Raw genomic sequence first — 13,803 nt, forward strand, 5'->3', positions numbered from 1 at the left:
GCGCTTCCAAGGCGACCAGTAGTACCTCCCTGTCACCCTGCCTGCCAAGTTTGGATCAGGAACTTCCCAGGTGAGAAATACAAAGCGTTATTTGTACTAAATAAACAGTAGCTACATTTATGAACGCTCCTAGAGAACGCTTTCTTGCCGACTTTCGAAATAACCATTTTAAATATAACAAATAAAAGTTCTTTTAATTAAGACGTAACTTGTAGTTAGTTGACACGAACTGTTCGATTAGTTTGGGGTTGACGTGTAAACACTGAACCATTAAAACGTTTCAACAGTTTAAATGCTTAGTGATGATTTTAGAATAAACAGTAAATAACTAGTGAATAGCTTTGAAACGCCTGAAACAGGTGCTGGTTTACATGACGTCAGTTTATGTCATCCTATGCCTGTTTCCTCTATCCTGAGCCACAGACAGGGAAGCGGGCTGTCTCGTTTCAGGAAAACAAAACAAGTTTTTATATATGCTGAATATAACCAAATCTGCCGCGTTTTCGTGTTGGTCAGAGCCACCTCTGACTTACTTACCTATCTATGCTCTTTAAAACCTGTTTAGCCATCGTAGGGGTGTAGTCACCCGGCCACGGAGCAGTCTTCTTGAATGACTGCCTACAGGAATGTGAGAGAGACACTGAAACTTTGTTATGTTGGTCATGTAGACAAAAGAAGCTCATAGACAACAATAACAGGGCTTCAAGGTATTGCTGGATACAGTGTCGCACCAATGTCTCTGCCATTGTTTGTAGGGAAACATTATAGAGTAAAATGTAAGCTCAGGGGAGATAGATATTGTGAAAGAATACACTCAAGTTGTAAGTTGTGTTGTAAGTTATGAGACCAAGTGGCATTACAATTAATACATGTTTCAACGTGTCTTTGTCCGTAGAAAAAATTATGCAACCAAGGTCAAAGATAAATAAGGATTGAGGATTTCACCCTTGGAGGAAGTTTCAACCTCGATACACCTCAAGTTACTCCCTCGATGACACAAACTGGTTGATCAGTTTCAAAGGACGGACAAGCCCAGCCAGGTGCATAAGAAAAGGAACATTATTAAGTGTCAGTTTCTGTGCCAACGAGAATCCTAATATAGGGAGAATACAGGCCAGAGGATTGGATATCGTTCACATTTGCTTTTCCTATTTAAAGTAACCTAAGATGCAAGCAAGCAACTTCTGACAAAAGCTGTAAGATCGGGAAGGTCATCGGAAGTGCTGATGTATTCATCCAAAAAGGACAATCTTCCCTCTCCCATCCTGGAGGAGTCTTTCTTTCCGTTCTCTTCATCAAACTTGTCTTCCAGTCACCGGATCATGGCTCCGACGGATGATCTGCTGGCCTCACCTCAGGATGACCGTAGCCCGACGCTGTTAGAGAAGGACTTGATTTTGGCTGCAGAGGTGGGACAAGCTTTGCTGGAGAAAAACGAGGAGCTGGCTGCCCAGCTGGAGCAGATGGAGAGGGAGATGGAGGTATGAATTTGGAAATGGGGTGACCTGATGTGGATCTGTAAGTGTTCTTTATGTTATAAAAAGACCGTTTTTGGCTGGTTAATAAGCTCAATAGTAATTTTAATATGGGAAGGAACGTGAAATCATAACCCAATAAAAGCACATTGTACAATTCTCTAAAAAACAGCAAAATAATAATAATTACCGCATACATACATCATCATCAAAAGCAAGTATCTGATTTTCAATACATTGTTGTCATGGCCAAAAATTCAGAATAATGCTATATCGCTATATTTATTGATATTATAAATAAATAATGCTCGGAGTAAAATTCATATTTAATTTAGTTCATTTTTTTCATTAAGAAACTGTCCTTTTGAAGTAAGTGTGAATCACAGATTTATCATAGAGACACCTGTTCTTTTCTTCCCATCATTTGATGGACCGGAAATATTCATTAATTTTCCAAAGAAATGTAGTGGTAAGGAAATGTTCAATAAACAAACTGCGTGTGCGTTTTCATATAACAGGCCACTCAGCAAGAGAAACACATTCTGCAGCGACGCCTGGAGGTACGGGACCTCGAGGCAAGTCAGCGGGAAGCAGAACTACAGGCTGACATCACAGTGCTGAGCGAGCAGCTGGACCAAAAACACCTTCAGAGTCGCGACCGGCGTCGCGAGGAGAGCGAGCAGCTGACTCAGCTGTCCAATCACAACCAAAAACTTGTGGAACAGCTAGCGGAGGTGACCAATCAGAAGCCTTTGTTTATTTCTCAAAAACATGCAACCATACAATTTTGCAAAATCCTTTCAAAGGCATCCAGCTGTTATGGGTACATGTCTAGTGACCTTATGATACTGTTAGAATACAGGGTTGGAATGCAGAAGAGCGAGGTTAGGTATCTGTTTTAAGAGTGACATCATTGTTGTAAGAAGGCCCAGAAAAGATGCTTGATTTTGTCTGAAATTTCTCTCTTGCAGGCAGTGGCGTTAGAACACACGTTACGGACTGAACTTCGTACTTTGAGAGAAGAAATGGAGGATACTAGTTTCAGCAAATCCATAAGCTCTGCTAGACTGGACAGTCTGCAAGCAGAGGTATAAATAAGCCAATGACTCGAGACATAATGGTCCAAGTTGTCAAGTAGACCAATACAGTATATATTGTATAAGCAGAGCAGACCAATTATATTTGATCGTTTTAAGATTTGTGGTTTTGGTTGATCGATTAACAGAAGTGGTTAAAGTGATAGTTCACCTAAAAATGAAAATTCTGTCATCGTTTACTCACCCTCATTTCAAACCTGTATGACTTTCTTTGGTATGCAGAACACAAAAGAAGATATTTTTAAGAAAGTTGGTAACCGAACAACGACAGTACCCATCCACTTGTATAAACACAAAACCAATGCAAGTCAATGGGTACGGCCGTTGTTTGGTTCATCAGACATTTGTGTAATGTGGAATGTAGCGTATTGAATAACTGATTTTATCATTTGCTCTCATTTCTAATCACAGAACCGGGTTCTGAAAGAGCGCTGTGCTCATATGGACGACCGGCTGAAATCAGCTCAAGAAGACAATGACCGTCTGAGGTCTGAGAGGGATGAATTGAGAGAGAGAGTGATGGAACTACAGACCACCCTGAAAGATAAAGACACTGAGGTGATTATGCTCTCCTAATGTGACTAGGGGATGGGATTCATAGGTAGGATAAGATGATATTTGGTGTCATACAAATGCAATATACAGTACATTGTGAATTAACACACATATGCATTTACACTAGGGCTGTCAAACGATTAATCACGATTAATCGCATCCAGAATAAAAGTCTGTGTTTACATAATATTAGATAGATAAAAGTGTATTATAGATACACTTTTTAGTAATATGCCATAGATAGGGCTGCATAACGATTAGTCGCGACTAATCATTTGCAGAATAAAAGTTTGTGTTTACTTAATATATATGGGTGTACCGTGTATAATAATGATGTATATATAAGAACACACACGCATGTATAATTTTATGCAAAAAATATATTTATATATTAAATAAAAAATAAAAATGTATTCACATGTAAATATTTCTTAAATCTATACATGCATGTGTGTTAATTATTATACACAGTACACCCACATATATTATGTAAACAAAACTTTTATTCTGCAAACGATTAGTCGTGACTAATTGTTGCAAAGCCCTACATATAGATAGTATGCCAATTGGGATGCAGTCCACGTTTCAAGCTTTGAGCGCTGGTCAGACTTCACAGACCTCAGACTGCGAGCGTCCACACTTGTAGAGTTTCAGTCTGGCTGTCTCTGGCTCTTTCACAGCTGGAACAGGAACACAGCATAGTGTTTCAGCTGCGCACACTCAACCGCACCCTACAGCAAAAAGTTGAAGCCTTGGGAGAAGAGGCCAGTCTGGGGGAGGCTACCTGCTTCCCTTTGTCACTTCAGAGTGAGATCCAGCAGTCTCAGGTAGCTCTCACCCTTACTAGTAGCGTATGTTAGTAGTCACTGCTTCTTAGGAAAAGGGCTGTATAGAAAATTTGCCTAGGTGTGCATGCTTCGAGTTAGATAAAAATGACATCACGTTCATCTTTTCATTACTAGAGCCTTGTACACACAGCAGTTAAATACTGTTGTCACTCCACTTTCAGTTGTGTTCACACTTAGTTTTATTTACACAGGTGACAAAAGCATCCAAATATGCTTCTTAAAAATCTCTTAAAACTTCTAAGAATCCTCTATGAAAGCTCTTAATTTATCTTAAAAACTTCTACGTAGGAGTCTTAGCTTAAAAACGATTCAGGACCAATCTGAGAGAAACTCTGAGCAAGGAAAAGACAAAAACTTTGATCTTAGTGAGGAGGCGGGGCTGACCCCGTTGGCATGTATGACACAGTCATTTAAAGACTGTGATTGGTTGGTTGACCAAGAAGGAAAAAATAGCACTTTTAAGTATAGGGTCATTAGTTTGAAATTGCACAGGTCTTTTTTCCTGTGCACACGCGCACACACACATGCACTATATATATATTTATAAATATTATTTCTTTATTTTTTTATTTGCCATGCTGTTAATTCAACGTATTTGATAGAAAATGAACAGTGACACAATAAGTTTCTGTAAGTGCTGTAATTGTTTGTGTGATCACTATAGAAGGTTGTGACAGAACCAAATTATCTCTGCTGCATAGCTGCATTTCTCCAGTTGCTAAATATGTTGATGTAGTGATTTCTTCTATTTCTGGCGCTATGGCATTTCTGCGCTGTTTTGGAGATGTTAGCGTGTCTCTAATAGGATCGGTCACAAACATCTAATGTGTAGTGTCTCACTGTTATTCAATTCAATGTAATTTTACAATTTGCATTGCATGAAAGCAGCTATACAAGAAAACCAAAACACACACACACACACACGCACGCACGCACGCACGCACGCACACACACACACACACAAAAAACAATAAAAATGAAAAATCTGATAAACCTTAAAAGTAATATGGAAATTGTCATGCATTGCAACACATTTCTTCTTACTTTTCGTGTTTCGTCCATTTTCTCTGCTGCTAAAGAAACTCTTAAGTCTCTTAAAAGACCTCCTTGCTACTCCTAAAATTTTGGACCTTAAGAGCTCTTTTAAGGGTTAAGATGCTTTATGAATTACTTTTTTCTTTACTAGGATCTTTTCTGTAATTCTAAGGGGAAACGCCCACATTTCTAAGAATTTTCTTAGAATTTTGTCACTAGGAGCAACTCTTTGCGCTAAGATTTTTCATGAATACGGGCCCAAGTCGTGATGACCGTATTTATAGTCAATCTGCACAGTGTGTACTACAGAGTACAGATCCAAATAACTTCTGTAGTTATTAAGAATGTAAACGCAGAAAACTCATTCCGACACAAAATTAGTCTCTCTTTAACTTGAATACTCCCACCAAGCAAGTTTCTTGTCTTTGGTCCTAGTGAACACTCTTACAGGAATCCCATGGCCACCTACACACTAAAAAAAGTTCCACTAAAGCTCATGTTAAATAGGATTATAGTAGATCAAGGTGTGGAATAAACAGTTTGAAATCCAGCAAACTGAAGTTGACTGGTTATTTGTCAATTGATGCGAGTGCAATACAACAAAAGTTAAAAATGGATGTATATGGTCACTTTTTGCAAACTCTTTCATTTTCCTGTGTAACTTTGCAAATCCCAACTGTCTAACCCAACTGAAATTTAAATGCAGCTGGAAAACAGCAGTGTGTGCACAACCCGGCCATAAGTGATAAAAGTCTTCTATTTTAAAGGGACAGTTATATACATTTTGTCATCATTTACTCACCCTTAAATTGTTCCAAATCTGTATCTGTAAAATGACAATGGTAGTCAAAAGTGCCCTAGAACTGTTTGCTTTTCTACATTCTTCAAAATATCTTCTTTTGTGTACAACAGAACAAAGAAAAATATAAAGCAATTTTCCTACTATGGTAGTCAGTGGTGGCCAAGAACATTTTGGTTACAACCTTTCTTCCAAATATCTTTCTCTGTGTTCATCATAACAAAGAAATTTATACAGATTTGAAACAACTTGAGGGTTAGTGTAGTAATGATGAAAAAAAATCATTTTTGTGTGAACTGTTCCTTTTAGTCTTTGGGTTTACTTGAGTTTCATTTTTCTTTTAATCTTCAACAGGCCAAAGAAACCATCCTTGCCCATTCGGCCATTCTACAAGTAAAAGAGGAGGAGATTCAGAGGTTGCAGGAAGAGGTTAGCCCCCATCGCTTAATGTGATGACATCATCACAACAACATGTACTGTAAATAGACGGTGTATCTAACATATTGTTCCATCACCAGTTACATTCCAGAGAAACTGAATTAGAAAAGCTGAGGGAGGAGATCAAGCCATTTTGTAACAGTCCTGGTAAACCTACATACAGGTGAGAACTGAATCTGAACAGTGAAAGGTGTGGTTTTGTTCAAGTTTCGTGTTGTGACAGTGATAAGCTGTCTATTTGTGACTGAGGGATGGTGCACATATGGGTATAAAAGACTGGAATTTGACATCTATTGTTTCAAACAACAGGTTTTGCTTTTTCTTCTCGCTTTGTCACTGATATAGTGCCTTGGAGGAGGAGATTATTTTGGCCCGGCAAGAACGAGATGCGCTTAACCAGCAGCTTCTGAACACCATAAAGCACAAGGTGGCGCTGTCACAGGAAGTCGAGTCTTGGCAGGTTGGTGTAGTTTTGATATACAGTGAGACAAAAATGTTTAGGTCCACTTGACTGAAATGCTCTTATAAATCTTTTCAATTGAAGGCTAAGGTTAAATATTGTGTTTACATTAATTCATTTAGCAGATGCTTGCCTTTTACCCAAAGCAATTTTTACAAATTGTAGTTTTATTTTTGGATTTTACATTTACATTTACGCATTTGGCAGACGCTTTTATCCAAAGCGACTTACATTGCATTATACCATAAAATTGTTTCTAAGTATGTGCAATCCCTGGGTTCGAACCCATGACCTTGGAGTTGCTAACGCCATGCTCTAACCCAGTAGTTCTCAAACTGGGGGCCCCGAGATGGATCCAGGGGGCCACAGATTTTGTGGCATTTTATGAAATATAGAAATTGATCATAGATTTTATGCAATCAAACATCAGAAAAATAAGACCACCAGACAAAAGAATTGATGTTTCAGCATTGTATAACCGAATATGTTTTTGTTTAAATAAAAATGTTAAGTTTAAGATTATAAGTCTTTATTTGGGGGGCCGCAAAGCGATGCACTCTACACAAAGGGGGCCTTACAACGAAAAAGTTTGAGAACCACTGCTCTAACCACTGAGCCACAGGAAAGCTTTACATTTGTTCTTGTATAGTTTTGAGTTGAGTTGTGGAAAAAATAAATAAGTGACCTTAAACGGTTGAACAGTAGTGTATGTAAATTAGATTTTGTTTGTTGTTAAAGCATCTTTAATTTACCATTTTATCTAGCATCATTTGCTCACCCTCTTGTCATTTTAAACCTGTATGACATTTTTCACAAAGGAAGTTAAATGTTGTTATCCGGCACCCATTCCCTTGCATACAATAGTGAATGGGTGCCGGCGCTGTTCAGTTACAAACTTTCTTCAAAATGTCTTCTATTGTGCAGAAGAAAGTCATACAGGTGAAGTGACAAGAGTGAGTAAATGATGACAGAATTTTCATATGTGGGTGCACTATCACTTTAAAACGGCTAAAATATCTAGATAAAAGAATATCACAGTGGCATGGGCTCTTTCTACACTGACCAGTTAGAAACCACCCAGAACACACTAGCATTCAGCATAGTTATTTAGTTTTGCATGTGGAAACACCACTCACTCGTCTTGGAAAAATGCTTGTTCTTTTCCTTAAATTGACTTGCAAATTTGTGTGCCAGGAGGACATGCGTCTGGTGATCTGCCATCAGGTTCAACTTCAACAGGAAGAGAGGGAAAAGCATAAGGAGGAAGAACGGACAGGCCTCCAGAGAGGCTCTCGCACTTCGAGGTCTCTGCGTGTACGTGGTGAAGATGGAAGGAAAAGCTTTTTCTCTTCACTATTTGGGGTAGATTAATTGGAGGACAGTTCAGGAGTTGTAGGAGATGGTACAATATAGAAAAATGGTGTTTCCACTTTTGTATTTTTTGTTTCAGCATTGTAAATAATTTCCGAAATCACAAAGTGTGTAAATAGAATTTATTGTACTTCACTTTGGTGTTATTGCACATTTATGTTTACCACTATTTATTTTCAACAAAACTGTTCATATCATACACATAAATGTATTTGCATTTATTTTTTTTGTCTTTTTTTGTCACATGCACAAACATGCCATACACTAATACACAGTGTAGGCAAACACGGTCATTATTGATATTTAAAAATGTCAAAATACAGGTTAAAACATGAGTAGCATTTCAAATAAAAAGTCAAAGACCAGCTTCCAGGTTGATCAGATGTTAAACTGCTTCATGTAGCACCGAGAGTCTGTTATCAAAGTGTTGATTGTACATTCATTTATTATATTCTTCCATAATACTGGATGTTACGTCCAACTCTGTCAGAAAGAGTTCCACTTCACTGCTCGCTGGCTCAAGAGTCTGATCTGGTAGGTCATAAATTCTTGATAAGAGAGTTCTTGCATGTCCAGCAGCTCTGAACTCGTGTGGATGGCTGTAGCCATGTCTTAAAGGGATAGTTCACCCAAAAATTATTTAAAAAAAATATTTCAGTGTTAATTGACCCTTATTTCATTTTAAACCTGTATGATTTTATTTCTTCTGCAGAACACAAAAGATAGTTTGAAGTACGTTGGCACCCATTGACTTCCACTGCATATGTGTAAAAGAAATGTTAGACATTTCTCAAATATCTTCTTTTGTGAAGAGTGAGTCATATACATGGTTTGAACCATATGAGGGTGAATAAAAGATGACAGAATTTTAGGTGAACTATTCCTTTAAACTCCACATTTTAAATGTCATGAAACATCCACTTTAAAAAACTCTTGGATCAACCCTTGGCTCGTAGTCGCCATTTGAGAAAGAATCGTCGCAGAATGAGACATCATCCTCCTCGTCACACCAACTCTCTATTTCCTCTGCATCTCTATCCAGCTTTATGCTCACACTATTTAATTGTGGTGTTTCAGACTCGGTAAACAATGAAAGGTTTGAGGTAGAAATGAATGCGACTGTGTCATCATCTTCAGATATTACATTTTCTTCCATATCAGTAGCTAAACTGTAATCAGAGAAATTTTGATTCAGGGATTCTGCCTCCTCAACAGGGTCTGGTAGATGGACGGCAGGTTCTTGCTTGACAACGGATGATGGGTTGATGATAATATTTGTACACTCTCTGGGATAGTAGAGTAGAGAATCATTCTCCTCAGATGCAGGAGCATACTCTGTGTTCGTAACTGCATTCGACCACATCGATGATATCGCATTAATATTCTCAGGATGAAAATTGAGGACCATTTTAGTTCCTGCAAAAACAAACTGGAAATAAAAATAGTCATGGTAAGTAAGAATAAACCTAATTTGTAAATAATTAAAAACCTATTATTGATATGAATTGATTGTTACAATGTATACAGCAAATTTGATTTGTGTTTAGCATAAGTACTGACTTATTATAAATAAGAAAAATTGACTTTACTTAAAGGGATAGTTCACCCAAAAATGAAATTCAGTTTTCATTTACTCGCCCTCAAGTTGTTCCAAACCTGTATCCATTTCTTTGTTCGGTTGAACACAAAGAAAGATATTTGGAAGAATGCTAGCAACTGACATTCCTGGGGCACCATGGACTACCATAGTAGGAAACATAATTTTGTATTGTTTTTGTTCTGTTGAACACAAAATAAGATATTTTGAAGAATGTAAGAAAGCAAACAGTTCAGGGGCACATTTTGACTACCGTTGTCATTTTTCCTACTATGGTAGTCAATGATACCTCAGAATTGTCGATTGCAAACATTCTTCTAACTATCTTTCGTGTTCAGCCGAACAAAGAATTGTATACAGGTTTGAAACAACTAGAGAGTGAGTAATTCATGACAGAATTTTACTTTTTGGGTGAACTGTCCCTTTGATGAACAATTGCACTTAAGTACATACCAGAACCCCTGGAATGCTAATATCCTCAATTTTAAACCTCTTTTGGTAAAAATACATGGACGCCAAAGTAACCCCGACTGCAATAGCCACCATGGCCACAATAAACACAATTACACCGGAATGTCTTATAGGAGAATCTGTAAGTAAAGGGAGAGTAGGATTTGAAAACAAGGAAAAATGAACAAGTTTTACTGTATCAATAAGAAATATTTTTATTTCAAATCAAATCTAAGAAATAATGGCTTCAATACAAGTGAGACTCTCTTTGGAAAATTCTCAAATTATACAGGGATCGGTGTGGTGTCAAAGATGGTGTCAAATTATTGTAAAAACAGAACTGAATTTCTCAGTTACCTGACAGAAAGAAACATTCGGTCGCGTTGAAGTTGTTTTTACGCAAGGCTTGTTGATGACTAGCAGAAACATTAACACAGTAGTTCTTGCCGGGTGGCACATCAAGAAAAATGTGAGGAGATTTTGAGGTTGATGCCAGTGCTACGAACTTCAGAAAAATAAAGAAAGGCATTAGTTGATAACAATACCAAAATATACACTTAATCGTACATTTATTTTAACACCACAGTGGAATGATAAAATAAGAGCAAACTACCCTTTTAAATTCCATCATAAAACATAAGCATGTGACCCAGTCTATAAAAACCAGTCTAAAGTCTCAATCTAATTTTGAGATAACAAAAATCAAAGTTGGATTTTAGCCATTAATTTGATGATTTCAATCTTTGACACGGCCTTACTCAGTCAATATTAAAGATATCAAGATTGTTTTTTCCACAGAATGTTCTTTACATTATAAAAGATGATTTTATATAGAAAACATTTAAGGTCCAGTCAGTGTATGAAATTTAGCGGCATCTAGCGGCTCACTCCACCCCTCATTTCCAAAGCACTACTGTGGGTGACACAGAACTAAATGTCACGTCTTCGCTTCTTTGCAGAAGGAGACAACGTATTTACGATTAGTGCTATGTAGAGGAGTTTGTCCGTTTAGGGCTACTGTAGAAACAACATGGCGAATTCCTTGCAAGGGAACCCGCAGTGTATGTAGACAGAAATAGCTCATTCTAAGGTAATAAAAACATAACGCTTCATTATGTAAGGTCTTTACACACCTCTGAAGACATAGTTATGTATATTGCTTTCCTGTAGCTCAGTGGTGAGAGCACGTTATCAACGCCATGGGTTCGATCCCAGGGGATTGCACATACTTAGAAACAAATGTTTCTAAGTAGACGCTTTGGATAAAAGTGTCTGCCAAATGCGTAAATGTAAATATTATATTGCATTTCTCTCAATAGATCCTCCATAAAATTACATATTGGACCTTTAAATCACAAAAAATGACCAGCTGGGTTTTCACAGACTGGGTCACATATAATAGCAAAACATACATGTACATTTTTTTGACTAAGTTGTAACGGCAAAATACACTTACCTCAGAATTCGACCCCACAGAATCGCTCTCAAAAAGACATACGAGGAATTCCAGGGGTTTGGTCCCTTGTAATTCCAGCCTGTGGCTGAAACTTATGGAAATCTTGTGTCGCTCAGTTGAAATTTTTACATCCGGGGAGCTCAGGCGAGCTGCAGAGTAACAAAGAAAACACAGGGTCAAACATCCCTCATAAAAGCATTATTCTATGTTGAGTAAATTACCCAAACATTCATCATTTACTCGCCGCCATGTCATTCCAAATATCTATGGCTTACTTTCTTCTACAGAAAACAAAAGATATTCTAAAGAATGTTTGGTTGGTAACCGAACAACATCGAGCCCCATTGACTTCCATTGTATGGACCACAGAAACATTTCTTAAAATATCCTCTTTTGTTTTCCGTAGATGAATGAGTCATATACAGTTCTTGAACATTCCCCTTTAAACTTTTGTGACAGGATTCTGAATAATTTGAGTATTAAAAAACTTACTGTCTCCATACGGCTGAAAAGACTTTGATATAGTCGTCCAGTTGGAGCTCGTCCCTTTAAACGTGGTTTTGACCCTTACAAAGTAATTCCAAAAAAGCTCTTCGGATTGATGGTCAAAGGTCAGGTCACATTTCAGCGTGGCTATGTCTGAACAGGTTTGGAGGTTCCACTTTCCTCCAGATCTACACAAGCAATTCCAAATCACCATCATGAATAACAAGCAAATATCAAAAATCTGTTTGAAGTTTGACAACAAGTCACAAATGCCACTACTATGATAGTCCGTACGTACTGTATACACTCTAAAAAAAGAATTGGTGCTATATAGCACTAAAAGTGGCACCATATCTTGGTGCTTCAGTGGTTCTTCAGAGGTTCTTTGAGGTGACCGAGGTGCTATATAGCACCGTTTCCGTATAATGAACCTGTTAAGCCCCTGTACGGTTCTCTAGCGGTTCTATATAGCACCTCAGTCATCCCAAAGAACCACTGAAGAACCACTGAAACATCAAAATATGGTTCTATATAGCACTAAACGTGGTTCCCCTATGATTACGAGCCAAGAATCATTTTTAGTGTTATATAGCACTATTTTTTTAGTGTACGTACATGCTTTGTAGAGGTATAAACTCCACGGTATATCTGGTGCCAGGAGGGTTCCCTGGCCCCGGTATCCATTCAGCGGTAACCATAAAATCCAACAGGTTCACAGTGAGGTTCATTGGAGGAAAGAGGATTGCTGTAAATAAACAAATATTTATTTTTATATTTAAATTTTGTAAAGAATGACGTTTATGCTAACAATAAACAAAACAGCACAATAATGATGGTGTGTGTACAGAATGTGCAAAACATCTGGTATGTGGCATTTTCATGTCAAAAACAAATTTATTTACACAACCTTTAGATGACATCAGGCATATGTGGAGGAATGTGAAGCTGCAGGTTATAAACCAGGTCATCGCGTCATCGCTCCACGTCAAACACCTAAAGGGGATAACCGGACACTTATTACAATTTGATAAAAATGTATATATATATATACACATATATATATATATATATATACACACATATATATATATATATACAGTATATATATATTCAAAAATAATACATAGAAACAATATTATAAATAATTTGCACAATTGCTGCTTTTAAAACTCAAAGGGCCAGAGAACAATTTCACTTTTACTTTATCACACAGAACTCTTACAATATCAAGAGAATGATAATAACTATTCAGTTATTATTATATTATAACAATTCCAGCCAAACTCACCCATGATTGCAGTCATCTCGTCGTGTATATAAAATATTCTTGAAGACAGCTGATGCATCGTAATTACCAGCAGCATACCAATGTAAACAACTGACAAATGGCAAAATAAACAACACACTTTCACTCTGTGACTACAGATGTGTGAGTTTACCAAGAAAATATTAGATATCTGAAAAACAAACTCTTTCAGTCTACGCAGGAACCAACAAATCTAACAAATCCAACCCTCTGTAAAGAGTTTTGATATACTTTGTATTGAAGCCCCGCCCACTGTTACCTAGAGAAGGAAAACGGGTTGCTCCAGTCTGTAGGATGGAATCTCACCTGTATACCTCCTGAACCTCCACCCAGGAACTCAAGCCAAAAATAAGATAAGCATTCTCATCTCAAAATCATTGACTACATGTATAGCTATATTTATTTTTGACCTGATCTACCTTAAGAAAAT

At 37.4% G+C, this 13,803-nt stretch overlaps 2 protein-coding genes across 3 annotated transcripts; one reads left to right on the forward strand and one right to left on the reverse strand.

Moving 5' to 3' along the window:
• Window positions 1–8,975, forward strand: bicdl2 (BICD family like cargo adaptor 2). Of its 2 annotated transcripts, XM_057360981.1 has the most exons (10): window positions 1–70; window positions 896–1,481; window positions 1,994–2,209; window positions 2,447–2,563; window positions 2,984–3,130; window positions 3,808–3,954; window positions 6,164–6,238; window positions 6,328–6,410; window positions 6,593–6,707; window positions 7,902–8,974. In XM_057360981.1, exons 2-10 carry the CDS (start codon window positions 1,227–1,229, stop codon window positions 8,076–8,078), a joined length of 1,332 nt encoding a protein of 443 aa, XP_057216964.1. In that variant the 5' UTR covers window positions 1–70; window positions 896–1,226; the 3' UTR covers window positions 8,079–8,974. The 2 variants fall into 2 exon arrangements, with proteins under 2 accessions (XP_057216964.1, XP_057216971.1); XM_057360988.1 differs by lacking the exon at window positions 3,808–3,954 and having other exon boundaries at window positions 7,902–8,975.
• A 16-nt stretch (window positions 8,976–8,991) lies between these two features.
• Window positions 8,992–13,590, reverse strand: crfb12 (cytokine receptor family member B12). The gene is made up of 8 exons (XM_057360998.1): window positions 13,356–13,590; window positions 12,975–13,060; window positions 12,683–12,812; window positions 12,074–12,255; window positions 11,582–11,730; window positions 10,483–10,630; window positions 10,129–10,265; window positions 8,992–9,507 (listed from the first exon to the last, which is right to left on the reverse strand). Exons 2-8 carry the CDS (start codon window positions 13,033–13,035, stop codon window positions 9,001–9,003), a joined length of 1,314 nt encoding a protein of 437 aa, XP_057216981.1. The 5' UTR covers window positions 13,036–13,060; window positions 13,356–13,590; the 3' UTR covers window positions 8,992–9,000.
• Between the last annotated feature and the right edge of the window lie 213 nt (window positions 13,591–13,803).

The sequence above is a fragment of the Triplophysa rosa genome, linkage group LG2 (assembly GCF_024868665.1).
Source record: "Triplophysa rosa linkage group LG2, Trosa_1v2, whole genome shotgun sequence".
NCBI lineage: Eukaryota > Metazoa > Chordata > Actinopteri > Cypriniformes > Nemacheilidae > Triplophysa > Triplophysa rosa.

Excerpts from the sequence above, each read along its gene's own strand:
- crfb12 (XM_057360998.1), bottom strand. The coding sequence starts at position 13,035 with ATGACCTGGTTTATAACCTGCAGCTTCACATTCCTCCACATATGCCTG. Across the intron at positions 11,731-12,073 it reads TTTTCAGCCGTATGGAGACA|CTCGCCTGAGCTCCCCGGAT; the intron begins GTAAGTTTTTTA and ends GTTACTCTGCAG. Across the intron at positions 9,508-10,128 it reads TTAGCATTCCAGGGGTTCTG|TTTGTTTTTGCAGGAACTAA; the intron begins GTATGTACTTAA and ends TTTTATTTCCAG.
- bicdl2 (XM_057360981.1), top strand. The coding sequence starts at position 1,227 with ATGTATTCATCCAAAAAGGACAATCTTCCCTCTCCCATCCTGGAGGAG. Across the intron at positions 2,210-2,446 it reads TTGTGGAACAGCTAGCGGAG|GCAGTGGCGTTAGAACACAC; the intron begins GTGACCAATCAG and ends TCTCTCTTGCAG. Across the intron at positions 6,708-7,901 it reads AGGAAGTCGAGTCTTGGCAG|GAGGACATGCGTCTGGTGAT; the intron begins GTTGGTGTAGTT and ends TTTGTGTGCCAG.